This window comes from Fukomys damarensis, unplaced genomic scaffold (assembly GCF_012274545.1).
Source record: "Fukomys damarensis isolate Sample0158 unplaced genomic scaffold, DMR_v1.0_HiC HiC_scaffold_37, whole genome shotgun sequence".
Lineage (NCBI taxonomy): Eukaryota > Metazoa > Chordata > Mammalia > Rodentia > Bathyergidae > Fukomys > Fukomys damarensis.
The window spans coordinates 37537515-37550379 of NW_022900949.1; the positions used below are offsets into that span (position 1 = coordinate 37537515).

The 12865-nt window shown below is 35.3% G+C and overlaps 1 protein-coding gene across 17 annotated transcripts in view; it reads left to right on the forward strand.

Annotated features, from left to right (window-relative positions):
* Ptpn13 (protein tyrosine phosphatase non-receptor type 13) overlaps positions 1-12865 on the forward strand; it is a 143347-nt gene that overhangs the window by 95355 nt on the left and 35127 nt on the right. For 10 of the 17 annotated variants that reach the window (XM_010606698.3, XM_010606701.3, XM_010606704.3 and 7 more), the window contains 8 exons: positions 844-933; positions 1233-1340; positions 1671-1802; positions 7002-7462; positions 8380-8526; positions 9843-9936; positions 10707-10792; positions 11504-11666. In XM_010606698.3, coding sequence (XP_010605000.1) covers positions 844-933; positions 1233-1340; positions 1671-1802; positions 7002-7462; positions 8380-8526; positions 9843-9936; positions 10707-10792; positions 11504-11666 — 1281 coding nt within the window. The remainder of the gene's footprint in view (positions 1-843; positions 934-1232; positions 1341-1670; positions 1803-7001; positions 7463-8379; positions 8527-9842; positions 9937-10706; positions 10793-11503; positions 11667-12865) is intronic. The other 7 variants (XM_010606702.3, XM_010606703.3, XM_019204949.2 and 4 more) reach the window with 2 other exon arrangements.

Consider the following 12865-nt stretch of genomic DNA (forward strand, 5'->3'; position numbering starts at 1 on the left):
TATATATCTTATATATCTTTTAAAAATATATGTATCTTTAAAAATGTGTGGAACTCGCTGACCCTACCACCTTAGTACAAAGGCCATTTTGCGCTATCAAATTGTAATTGATGGTAAGAACTGTGTGTTTAAATACTTAAATTGCTAAATATATGAACTAACTGGAATAACATGGCAATTAAGCATATTTATTGGTTTAGCTAAGAGCATATTGTGAATCATTAGCCTACTTAAAACTAAGGGGAGGGCTGGGAATTTAGCTCAGTGGCACTGCGCCTGCCTCACAAGCACAAGGCCCTGAGTTTGATCCCCAGTACCAGAAAAAAAAACACTATATGGAAATCAGAAAAAAAATAAATTCTAATTCTAGTGCTGACATTCTTTTAACTATTTAGCTAGCATTTACTAAATACTGACTTGAAACAATTTTTCTGGTAATGGTTAGAAGGAAATTTGAATATTGTCAAATGTGATGTAACAGAAACACCTGGAGCCAGGAAACCTAAATTGAAGAGAACTCTTTACAGTGCTAGTCAATTAAACCTGTTTAAATCATTTATCCTCTTGAAATTTACCTACTTGTAACTGAAATGTATCATTTCTAAGAGAATAATTTATGGAGAATAAATATGATGATAGTTGTTTTGTAAGCTAGAAATCACTGTAAAATATAAAAGCAATAACAATAAATGCAAAGTATGTTTTTAAAGTGATTGAGCAATCTGTTAACAGTATTTGTTGATATTTAAATTGGAGCAAGCTGAAAATTTTACTGTTTGAGCATTAGTTTTATGCTTAAGCATGTTATATTTATTTTCTCTTAAAATTATAAATTCTTAATAGATATGCTACACAAAAGATGGAGCATTGTGTCTTCACCAGAAAGGGAGATCACATTGGTGAACCTGAAAAAAGATTCAAAGTATGGCTTAGGTAAGTCACTGTGAGATTCCTGAAAATCCAAAGAAAAATAATCTGAGGCGTAGCATTGACATTGAGGCAATAGTCCACTTCTGATCAAGATTTTTGCTGTACCCTTACAATGTACCACCCCACCCAAATTACCAGATCCCAAAGATTTAACCAGATTCCAGCAGTTTTAACAGATGATCTTGTCAGATGTGTTATCTATTAATCATGTTTGACTTCCATCTCCACATTTCTGTTTCTCAAGAAAGCTAATCATTGAAAGCACCAGTATCATGAAGATCTTTTTTAAAATATGTTTATAGGATTTCAAATTATTGGTGGAGAGAAGATGGGAAGACTGGATCTAGGTGTATTTATCAGTTCCATTACTCCTGGAGGACCAGCTGACTTAGATGGATGCTTGAAGCCAGGTACTTTGCATTTTGGCAACTTCCCAAGTACTTACTAATAGGCATAAATTTGCAAAGAGAGCAAAAGTGGAACTTAGCCCAAACAAAACTAGTAAGAACATTGCCAGGTGTGGTGGCACACGCCTGTAATCCCAGCACCTGGGAGGCTGAGGCAGGAGGATCACTGTGAATTCGAGACCAGCCTGGGCTGCATAGTGAGTTGCAGGTCAGTCTCAACTACATAGTGAGACGCTGTCTCAAAAAAAAGGAAAAAAGAACATGATGACATTTCTGATGTTTGGCATGAATCTCCCTTTGATGTTGGAAATGCAGGATTATCTATTTTTACAGGAGTTCGTTTGATATCTGTGAATAGTGTGAGTTTGGAGGGGGTCAGCCACCATGCTGCAGTTGAAATTTTGCAAAATGCACCTGAAGATGTGACACTTGTTATCTCTCAGCCGAAAGAAAAAATATCCAAAGGTAATGTGATTATTTCTTAGTTATGTGTTTAGTTTCACTTTTCGTGAGCACTTCAATACACCAGCTCAGAAAATTGGAAATAAACTGCTTTTTTCCTTTCTGGTAGTTTGACATGTGTGCTTCTAACTGCTTTAATTTTATGCATCAGTGTATCATTTCATTCATTGTTCCAAGATTATCTGATTTATTCCTGTTTAGTAATATATGCACCAAATAGATTCATTTTGCAAAATCTATGTCACTTGCAGGATATGATGGTGCATGCCTGAAATCCCAGGTAATTGGGACGGTGAAGAGTGAGAATCCTAAGTCAAGGTCAGCCTGGACAACTTAAGGAGACTCTATCTCAAAATAAGAATAAAATTAAAAGTTCAAGAAATATAGCTCAGTGTTAGAGTACTTGCCTATCATCCACAAGACCCTAAATTCAATCCCAGTACCACCAAAAAAAAAATAATGTCACTTAAATAAATCCTGAATACTTGGTATGTTCCATCTCTACTCAGGTCTAGTGAGGAATGGAATTCTTTTATCATTGTGTGATTAATATGGTTCTATGATAGTCCTGTCCATAACCTTTCTTTTATAAAAAAGAAAAGAACAACAAAGTAAAAATTTAAAAACAGGACCATATTTTGTCTTATAATCCTTGCCACTAGCACATTGTAGGAGAAAAAGCCTGTGAAATAGATCAAAAACCCTAGATTTAAGTTTTGCCTGTGTCATTTATTAGTTCTATGAATGAAACCCTTTTGAGCCACAGTATTATTTATTTCTTGTTATTTAAAGAGAAGACTGTGATCTCTGTTCTGCCTTGCCTGCCTTGCAGAGTTGGGGGCTATAGTGGGGGTGTTGCTCGTGAGAGAAGCATGCATGGCCATGTGAAGGGGGCAGCACAGTAGCCTGGACCATGGCAAGGGCTCCATAGGCCAGCGCTGCTCTGTCTCCAACACCTGATTTGGTGCCTTAAGCAAGTCCCAGGGCTTAGGAGGCCTCCCTGTGCTTAGAGACCAAATAGTGACATATTTTGTAGGTTATAAAAAAAATACAATGTAAAGAATTAGTACATGCCTGGAATTTATTAAGCATTTAAGTGGGTGTTTTAGTTAGTTCATTTTTAACAGTATTTTCCAAAAATAGTGAAAAGTTAGATATATATACACATACTACGCTCATATGTACATTATTTTCATCCCAAATATACTGGGAAGTATTCTTTCGAGTTCTAATTGTGATGTTTATTTTTAACATTCTTGTGTATTCAGTTAAGGCTGCCATTAAACTGTCACCATAAAAACATAGCCAGCTGATACATTTTGATGGGCCCTGAGGGAAGACCTTTTGCTTAAAATTACTTCCTGCTGTGTCTGCTAAAGGACTACAATTCACCTGTGTTGGTAAACAATTATCACTTTAAAGCTATATCATGTATTAGCTCTTGATTTTTTCAAGATACTAGGTTTCAGTGCTCACAATATATTTTGATCAAGCCAGGTATGGTGTTGGTACACACCTGACTCCAAAACTCTAGGAGGCTGAGGCTGCAGGATGACAAGCACAAGCCCAGCCTGGGAGAATTAGCAATTTAGTGAGACCCTACCCACACCCTCAAAAAAGGCTGGGATGTAGCTCAGTGACAGAAGGACCTGGGTTCTAGAAAAAATATGTATATGTACATATGTGGGATATGTATATCTCCATCCCCCATTACCCTCCCCCTTTTCCTTTTCTCCAATTACAGTCTCCCTTCTACTTTCATGTCATGATTTTGATTCCATATATTAGGGAGAACATGCAATATTTGTCTTTGAGTCTGGTTTATTTGTTCATCGTGATGATTCCAGATCCATCTTTATGCAAATGACAAAAATTCTTCCTTCTTTATAGCTGAATAATGCTCCATTGTGTTTTTTGTTTTTAATCCATTCATCTGCTGATGAACAATTAGGCAGGTTCCACATCTTGGCTATTGTGAATTGTGGCACAGTGAACATGGTATGCAGGTATATCTATAACGTGCTGACTTTAATTCCTTCAGGTGTATACAAAGGAAGTGGTATAGCTGAACCAAATGGTAGCTCTACTTTTAGTTTTTTTGAGGCAGCTCCATACTGATTTCTACTGATTCACATCCTCACCAGAATTTATTGTTTCTTATATTCTTTTTGTTTTTTCTTATATTCTTGATGACAGCCATTCTGACTGGGACAGATGGAATCGCCGTCATTTCTCTAATAGCTAAACACGTTGAAAATGTTTTCATATATTTATTGGTCATTTGCGCTTCTACTCTTTAGAAGGGATCCGTTCAATTCCTTTGCCCATTTATTGATTGGACTCTTTCCTTGTATACTCTAGATATTCTCTGTTGGAAGAGTAACTGGCAAAGATTTTCTCCCATTCAGTAGGTTATCTCATCTCTCTTAATTTTTAAGATGTGTTTTATAGGAAATTCTTTCAATTGTTCAGATGTTTATTGTATAGAATGTACATGACACATTGGCCAGGCGTGGTGGCGCACGCCTGTAATCCCAGCACTCGGGAGGCTGAGGCAGGAGGATCGCTGTCAGTTTGAGACCAGCCTGAGCTACATAGTGAGTTCCAGGTCATTCTCACTACATAGTGAGACCCTGTCTCAAAAAACAAAAAACAAAAAAAAAGAATGTACATGACACAATACCACTGCCTTCATGGAAATCACACTTTATCAGAGGAAACAAATATTGAACAACTGACTAGACAAAACAACTTTTAGTTATACCTGTGTTAGCAGAGAGTCAAAGGTGTGAAGACTTGACCCTATGACACAGAATCTGTACACAGTATGAGGATCAGAGGAGGTGTTTGTCTCAGCAGAATTTCATGCGGTGTTTGTTTGCTTGTTTGTTTTGGCTTTACTAATATCAGTAGAAATTAGAAGCATAATGTTAAAGTGTGCTTATGAGAAATTATTTCTTTAGAAAGAGATCAATCTTATGCTGCGTGGCTGTGCTGTAGTGTGTCTTGAAAGGAGGTAAAACTCAAAAGGACCTAGAAAATGACTAATGTGTGCCCCAGGCTGTTTCTCTCAATTACAGATTACCAGAAAAGAGGACTTAGTCTTGGTCCATCTTGTGCTACTATAGCAGAGCGCACCAGACTGGGTACTTTATAAGGAACAGAAGGTCTAGAAGCTGGGGAATCGAGATGGAAGGCTGCATCTGATGAGGGCCTTTTTCGCTGAGCTCCCATAGAGAAAGAGACAGGGCAAAAGAGGATGAATTCACAACATGAGTCTTTTTCAAATTGGCACAAATCCTCTCGTGACCTAAACAGTCTCCATTAGAGTCCACCTATCAGCACTGTCACATTTGGGGTAAAGTTTCCATCACATGAACTTGGAGAGGGGGACGCATTGAAATCATAGCAGCTTTTGTTTCTCTTTTTGTTGCTAATCTCTGAAGTTATATGATGCATTCTAGTTCAGTAAAATGAATCGAATTTATGCAAAACTTATGAGATAAGAACTAAAAATCTTCTTGCTCTATTTCCTAAGAAAACTATCTGGTGTGTATGTAGGTTTCTGTGTACACAGATATTTACATAATTTATAGGTGGCAAATATATATATATGTGTGTGTGTGTGTATGTATGTATATAACTAAAAGCATTTTTACTAAAAGAATTTATACTCAGCATACTCTATATCTTGTTGATTCACTATATTCTGGACATCCATCAACATATACATCTTTTTAATGGGGCATTGTGATTTGAACATTAAAATTCATTGGGTTTTTTTTATAACATTGCAGATATATATCTCTGGAGGTTAGATACCTGAAACTAGATTAAAGAATATGTGCAATAAAGTTTTGACAAGTGTTACTAAATTGCTCTGCAAAAGTTTGTAGCCTAACCTAGTAGATTTGGCAATCCTCATTACATCTTCAGTGGTAATACTAGAATTATCGTCATTCTCATTTTTGTCAAATAGAGGGGGGAAAAGAGCATGTGTGCCTAAGCAGTGGTGAAACTATCTTTGCATGTATTTATTGGTATTTGTATTTTACTTCAAATTTCTAGTCCACATATTATGCCTGCGTTCCATAGGAGGTTTATTTGTTGTTGTTGTTGTTGTTTTTAACCTTCTTATTAAATTGTAGAAACTGTGTGTATTGGGGATATTCTATCTTTTGTTGCTGTTGGAAATATTTCCTCTCTGGTTGCTTATTCTTTTAACTTTGTTCTTTGATGTCACTTGCTATGTAAAACTTTGAAATTTTTCTATATAAATTTGCATCTGTAATTATTTTCCACATGTCTCCTGTGGTTTATGTCTTCAGGAAGTTTTTATAAGTGGCTTCTGATAAGAATTATATATATGGAATTTAGAGTTTACCTCCTTGGTGATTGCTTGGAGTCCAGTAAGTGCTGTCTAGTAGGAAAATATATAACGAGCATACAAACAGCTATTATCTAAATGAGAACAAGGGCTGGAGATAGAATTCAGTGGTAGAGTGCTTGCTTAGCATGTGTGAGGCCCTGGGTTCAATCCCCAGCACTTTACAGAAAAAAAAAAAAAAAAAGGAAAAAGAGAAGGGAGGAGGGAAGGAAAGATGGGAGGAAGCAAGGGAGAAAAAGACCAAGAATGATGGAATTAATATGAGAAAATGAAAAAAATGGAAACAAAGTCTTTGTAAATAGGGAGGGGTGGAGGGGTTGAAGGGAGGGGTTGATGGGGAAAAAATAAGAACCAAGATAGATTACATTAAGGTGCAAATTCCCAATGATGAATGTCATTATATTGTATACCTGAAATGTACCAATAAAATTAATAATGTTTTTAAAAAAACCAAGAATGTCGGAGACTCAAAGAAAGTATAAATTATCTGTGGAGGAAAGTTATCACAGAAGATTGATTTGAAATGAGACCTGTAGAAGAGAAATGAGATGGTGAGTTAAGGCAAAAAAAAAAAAAAAAAAGGTATACATTTTAATAGAGCTTGTTGTAAGAACAACCAAAGGAGGAAGCAAGGAGAACAGCACCAATATACTCTTTGTAGGGACCCTGCTATGGCTCCACCAGCCTGGGTTAGGTGTTTTTCCTGTGTTACTTTGTAAAACACCAGTGATCTTCAGGGAGCCTTGTGTATGAGTATAAACACAGGCATGTGTGGCACTGATTTGTTAATTCTCTTCTTGTATCTTGGCTTACAGTGCCTTCTACTCCTGTGCATTTTGCCAATGGAATGAAAAACTACATGAAGAGGACTTTCTATGCACCAGACAACATAGTGGATTCTTTGGAGGACCGCCCCTGGCCACGCAGTGCCCTGCGGCACCTCACAGAAGGCTCCTGTTTGCTGCCTAGAGGCCTGCGGGAAGGAAGCCTCAGTTCTCAGGACTCCAGGACAGAGAGTGCCAGCTTGTCCCCAAGCCAAGTCAATGGTTTCTTTGCCAGCCATTTAGGTGACCGAGCCTGGCAGGAATCACAGCATGGCAGCCCTTCCCCATCTGTAATAACCAAAGCTACTGAGAAAAGAATTTCCTCCGACAGTAACCAAAGCAAGCCTAGAAAGCCAGCCATTCCTGATGCAGCAGATGACTCCGAGCACGGAGACACAGACATAGACGAAGCCACTTGCTCCAGCAGTCAAGACCATCAGACACCAAAAAAGGCATAGTTTAATTTTGTTTGCTTATTTGTGTTTTCTGTTTAACTAAGCAACAGCAAATATATTGACTAATAGCTGCTTGCATGATTTTGAAAAGGAAGGATTGTTATATCCTCTGCTACTAATTGCTACTGCATTTGATGCTAACTTCATAGAGAAAATAAAAGCTCTGCGTTAACCTTGAAATGACTGTACTTAGATTATGATTGACCTCTTACAGGTTATTCACCTCTTGCATATTTAACATATTAGGAGAAGAACTTTAAAATCTGAAAAATTGTTCCAGAATAGGTAGTTGAATTTACTATTTATGGCTTAAATTCTTCTGAAAATTTGAATGGATGTAAATAATAACTATAAAAATAGCACATTAGAAATGATGGAAATGTAAGCTCACATTCACAGTTTTAGAAACTTTATACCTTTTGCTCACTTAAATTAATAGTCCTCACAAGAAGGTTATGTGCTTATAAACAGTCCTGAACTTTATTGCTATACTTATATTGAGTTCACAAATACAAGCAAAACAAAACAAAGTCCACTCATGTAAGAGGTTACAGTCAAGTCTACCACTTGAGATAGAAATTTTTTTTAAAGAAAATGGAAGTATCTGATGGACTTGGAAATATAAAACGCATTAAACAAGTATCCCTAGCTAAGTTCTAGCTAGGATCTAGGCTTCCTTCTACTGTATCTTGCTGTTTGACTTCAAACAAGCACTTAAAACTCTGGGCATCTATTTCCTCAGGCATAAAAATGAATGCATTAGACTCTTAGTCTTCCAATCCCCTTTTTTTAAAAATATACTCTTAACTCTATCCCTTAATTTTAATTTTTTCAAAAAAAAACACACATATTTGTCTCTATTAATAATTAATTTTGACCCTAACAAGAAACCCTTTTTTGTTTTCTTTGTTAAGGAATCTTCCTCCTCAGTGAATACATCCAACAAAATGAATTTTAAAACATTTTCTTCACCACTTCCTAAACCTGGAGATACCTTTGAGGTTGAACTGGCTAAAAATGAGAACAGCTTGGGGATAAGTGTCACGGTACTGTTTGACAAGGTTTTCAAATGTTTTCTCTTCTTTGTTTCCAGCAGCCTATTCTCTGCCAACTTATTAGTTGAATTATTTTGCTTCATATGGAGCACTTGTCAAATATTCACAAAATTTTTAAATTAATTCTCTGAAAACTTATTTTTAAATTGAGTGTTACTCATATTTTTCCTGTTTTAAAAAAATTATAGAGAAACACTGCTTTCCTCCCTTTCATGCTTGCTTAATCTGAAGATAATACATGCAAAATATAAAATGAACATGTATGGTTTATACATTTGGCAGTTTCTGTGTAAGCATAGAATAATAAGATGATACATCTCTAACCTAGATCATGAATAATTAAGACAATAGTATTATAATGTCCTTTCTCTAAAATATATAATACTTGTAAAAATGTTTAATAGTTTAAAATTAAAGGTTCCAAAAAATAAGTATCTTTAAGGTTATATGAGCATGGGCTATTGATAAAATTATTTTAGGATATTTTAAAATTATACTATCTCCTGTTCTTAAATTATAATGTCATTTATTGCATTCAAAAAACTCTTAAATTATGAAAAAAACATTCAAAATCACAGGAGAAACAGCACTGCAAATATATTGAGATCAAAAAGAAACCCTAATTTTCTAGCATATTTTAAACTATTTAAAGACAAATCAAGTACAAATTCCCTATGATGAATGCGATCATTATGTATAGCTAAAGTATATAGATAAAGTTAATTTTTAAAAATATTTTAACACTTTCCTTCTCACTCTCGTCTTTCTTTTTTCCTTTTCTTTTTCCCCCACACTTGCAAGGCAGGGGGCGGAACCACTGAGCTAAATCCCCAGCCCTCGCTCTCATCTTTCTATGGTGAAGGGAGATAAAAACTCATGTCCATAAAGATAGAAAACTAATTCATTACATTTTACCTATATCATAAAAAACTCTTTAACGAGCCCTTAAAAATTTTTTTAAGCTTTTCTTTGGCTCATGGGATTTGCTCTCAGATTTGTAAATATGATCTGAAAGTATAATTCCATACACTGTTTTTTTCTGATAATTATGTTCTCACACTAATTTTGCATAGATGGACTTTGCTTTCTGCTTGCTTATATCGCATGATGTAGACTTACAAAGGAAGAGCAATTCCTTTTATAGTCCTCATATTGTTTCTGAATTGAATAGTTTGCCAAAAAGATTTTGCTTTGAAATAATTGCACGTGTGGAAGTAATGCTATTCCTTTGTCAAGTCATTTGAATTCTTTCTAAGGCTCATATTTGACAAGTACAAAATTTCTCATATCACCAAATGTTATTTTTTTCTTTTTCTGTTTAGGGAGGTGTGAATACCAGTGTCAAACATGGTGGAATTTATGTGAAAGCTGTTATTCCCAAAGGAGCAGCAGAGTCTGATGGTAGAATTCACAAAGGTATGCTTTTATGTATGTAGGAATTATATTCATAAATATTACATCAAAGAAAATAATAATAGACTAATATAGACACTTAAGTTCATAATATGAAATAAAAATATACTCAGTTATTAAACTACATGAAGTGATTACTTAATACCACTTTAACAACTCTTCTTTCATCTTATTCCTTAGTATCAGAAGATATCTTGGGCTGGGGATGTAGCTCAACAGCACTGTGCTGGCAAGTGCAAGGTCCTGAGTTCTATCTCCAGTTCCCAAAAAACATAAAATATCTAGACTGTTTTTAGTGTGTATTTGTACCTGTTAATAAGTTGCCAGAGAATGACAAAAGGATAGCGCATGTCCTTGCCAAAAAAAAAAAAAACAAAAGCTGATGTTTACATTTCTAAGGACTAACCAAGGACTTGCTTACACTCTCTACATTTGTAATTCAGCTTTTTTACTATTTTAATTGATTTTTATAAAGATATTCTAAAATGTAATGAAGATCAGCAGTGGAATTGACCAAGAAATTAAATAACATGTTAAAGAAGATATTTTTTGTTTTGTTTTTTTTTGGTACTGGGGATCAAACTCAGGACCTTGCACTTGTGAGGCAGGCAACAGAACCACTGAGCTAAATCCCCAGCCCTTAAAGAAGATATGAAACAGTTTTGTCCAGAATTTGTCTGGATCTCTCCTCAAATTAATGTGAAATAGAACTAACAGATGTAAGCATGCAGAATCTTTGATTTCTTACTTTCAAAATTACTGCCTGATTTTAGGTGATCGTGTCCTAGCTGTCAATGGAGTAAGCCTGGAAGGAGCTACCCATAAGCAAGCTGTGGAAATACTGAGAAATACAGGACAGGTAGTGAATCATATCAACTTTTAAGATGCCTTAGAAAGACATAATACTACTGAGTAGTGTCAGTTTCGTAGAGACCTCTACATTTGTTAATAAAGAAACCAAGCCTGATTTAGGTAACTATTCTGGGTCTGTTTTTGCCTTCCAAGTTGAGTAGTATTATGACACAAAAGTTTTTTACTGAAGAAGCTGGCTTTCTGTATCTCATTTAGCCCTAACATTACCAAGAGAAATGATAGGGAAAGGGGTAAAGATTGGATTATTTCAATGTTTCATAAACATTTCCTAGTTTTTAGTGATTTTTTTCACTTCTAGTCATTCACCAGCCCAAAAGCTAAATTTGTTTTATTCAAATATGTTTTAGGTTCAGAAGTTTACCAAATTATTGATAATGGTTTTTATATTTTAGTTTAGTAATAATTTTTTTCTAATACAAATTTTCAATGATTTCTTTATGCTATTATAGATTTTAACATTTTATGATAGATTTTAACATTTTATCATAAATTTTTCCTTTTTTTAATCATTAATATTTTTATACAGAAAGTAATAAAAATGTGATTTTAAAGCTTTCAATCCTTTCATCTGTCTTTTCCCCCTCTAGCTATATTTTGGTAGAGCAGGTAAATTAGTTTATTCTCCAACTCTCCAAAGTCCTAACACTATTTTCTTGTTACTCTTCCTAATTAATTAAGTGCTATTCCATTAATCCAGGTGGTTCATCTACTGTTAGAAAAGGGACAGCCACCAGCCTCCAAAGAACATGTTCCTGTAACCCCGCAGTGCACCCTTCCAGATCAGAATGCACAAGGTCAAGCTCCAGAAGAAATGGTGAAGAAAGCGACTCATGTCAAAGACTATAGCTTTGTTACTGAAGGTCAGGCCCTGGGAAACTCTCATGTGTCACTGTGAAATTATTACTACATTATTCAAAACATTTTATTTACATGTTGGCTTATAATACATGCCCGAGGCAATATTCCACATAGTATTTCCCAAATACTGATCTTTCTTACAAAATTTACCAGCCCATGGACATACCATTAATTGGTAGTAAAATTTAAAAATTAAGAATAATGTAACAGGGCTGGGGATTTAGCTCAGTGGTTCGGTGGCCTGTCTTGCAAGCACAAGGACCCGAGTTCAATCCCCGGTACCAAAAAAGAAAAAAAAAAAAAAAGGAATGATATAATAGTGAATTCTTTGGTATTATAATATTGGAGTAACCTTTATCTGAGATTCTAACTTTCTGACTCTTAAGGGGCTTAAATGCTCTTTACCTTATAAATATGGTGTGGGTGCACAGTTACAGTTTGTCTTTTATTTAAAACCTCTATTTGATCACACAAATGCTAGCAACTCTGACTCAGTGCCAAAAGTAAGGTAATCCAGCCCATATTATTTTTCCTGACTTTGAAAATAAAAATAACATATCTATTTTTTCCACAGTGCTCTTTTTTAATTATTCTTTTTTTTTGCATGTTATTTTTAATGCCTTAAAACCATAATTGAGAGGGTTTTCTCAAAGAATTTAAATTCCTAAAAAGGATGTCTGCATATAAATATCCTCTTATTCAGAGTCAGCTCCAATATGTGAATGGCAATACTTCAGACATGAAAGGCAGCACATCACATTACTACCATACAAAAACATCACAAGTTTAGGCACTTTATCCAAGGAAATGTCTAGAATACTGTAAATGAGGTTGTCATGTTTCTGCCACACCGGCTCGGGGCTCTGCTGGTTCCCACCCACATACTTTACAGCTGTCTCACTTCGTCCTTCTGCCATTCTTTCTTTCACTGTGAGAGAGAGAGAGAGAGAGAGAGAGAGCGAGAGAGAGAGTGTGTGTGTGTGTGTTATGTGTGTTATGTGTTTCTGGTCTTCCTTTATTTTGCTACTAAGAATTTTATTAGAAAGCCATTGTAATTTTTCTGGAGTAAATTAGACTGCACCAAAATATTCATGTGAATTTATTTTCCCATACCTTCAGCTAACATATACTCTGATGTTCTTACCACATGTACTTGAATTTCTCTTGTATTTCCCCTACTCTGGATCCCCTCACCCCACCC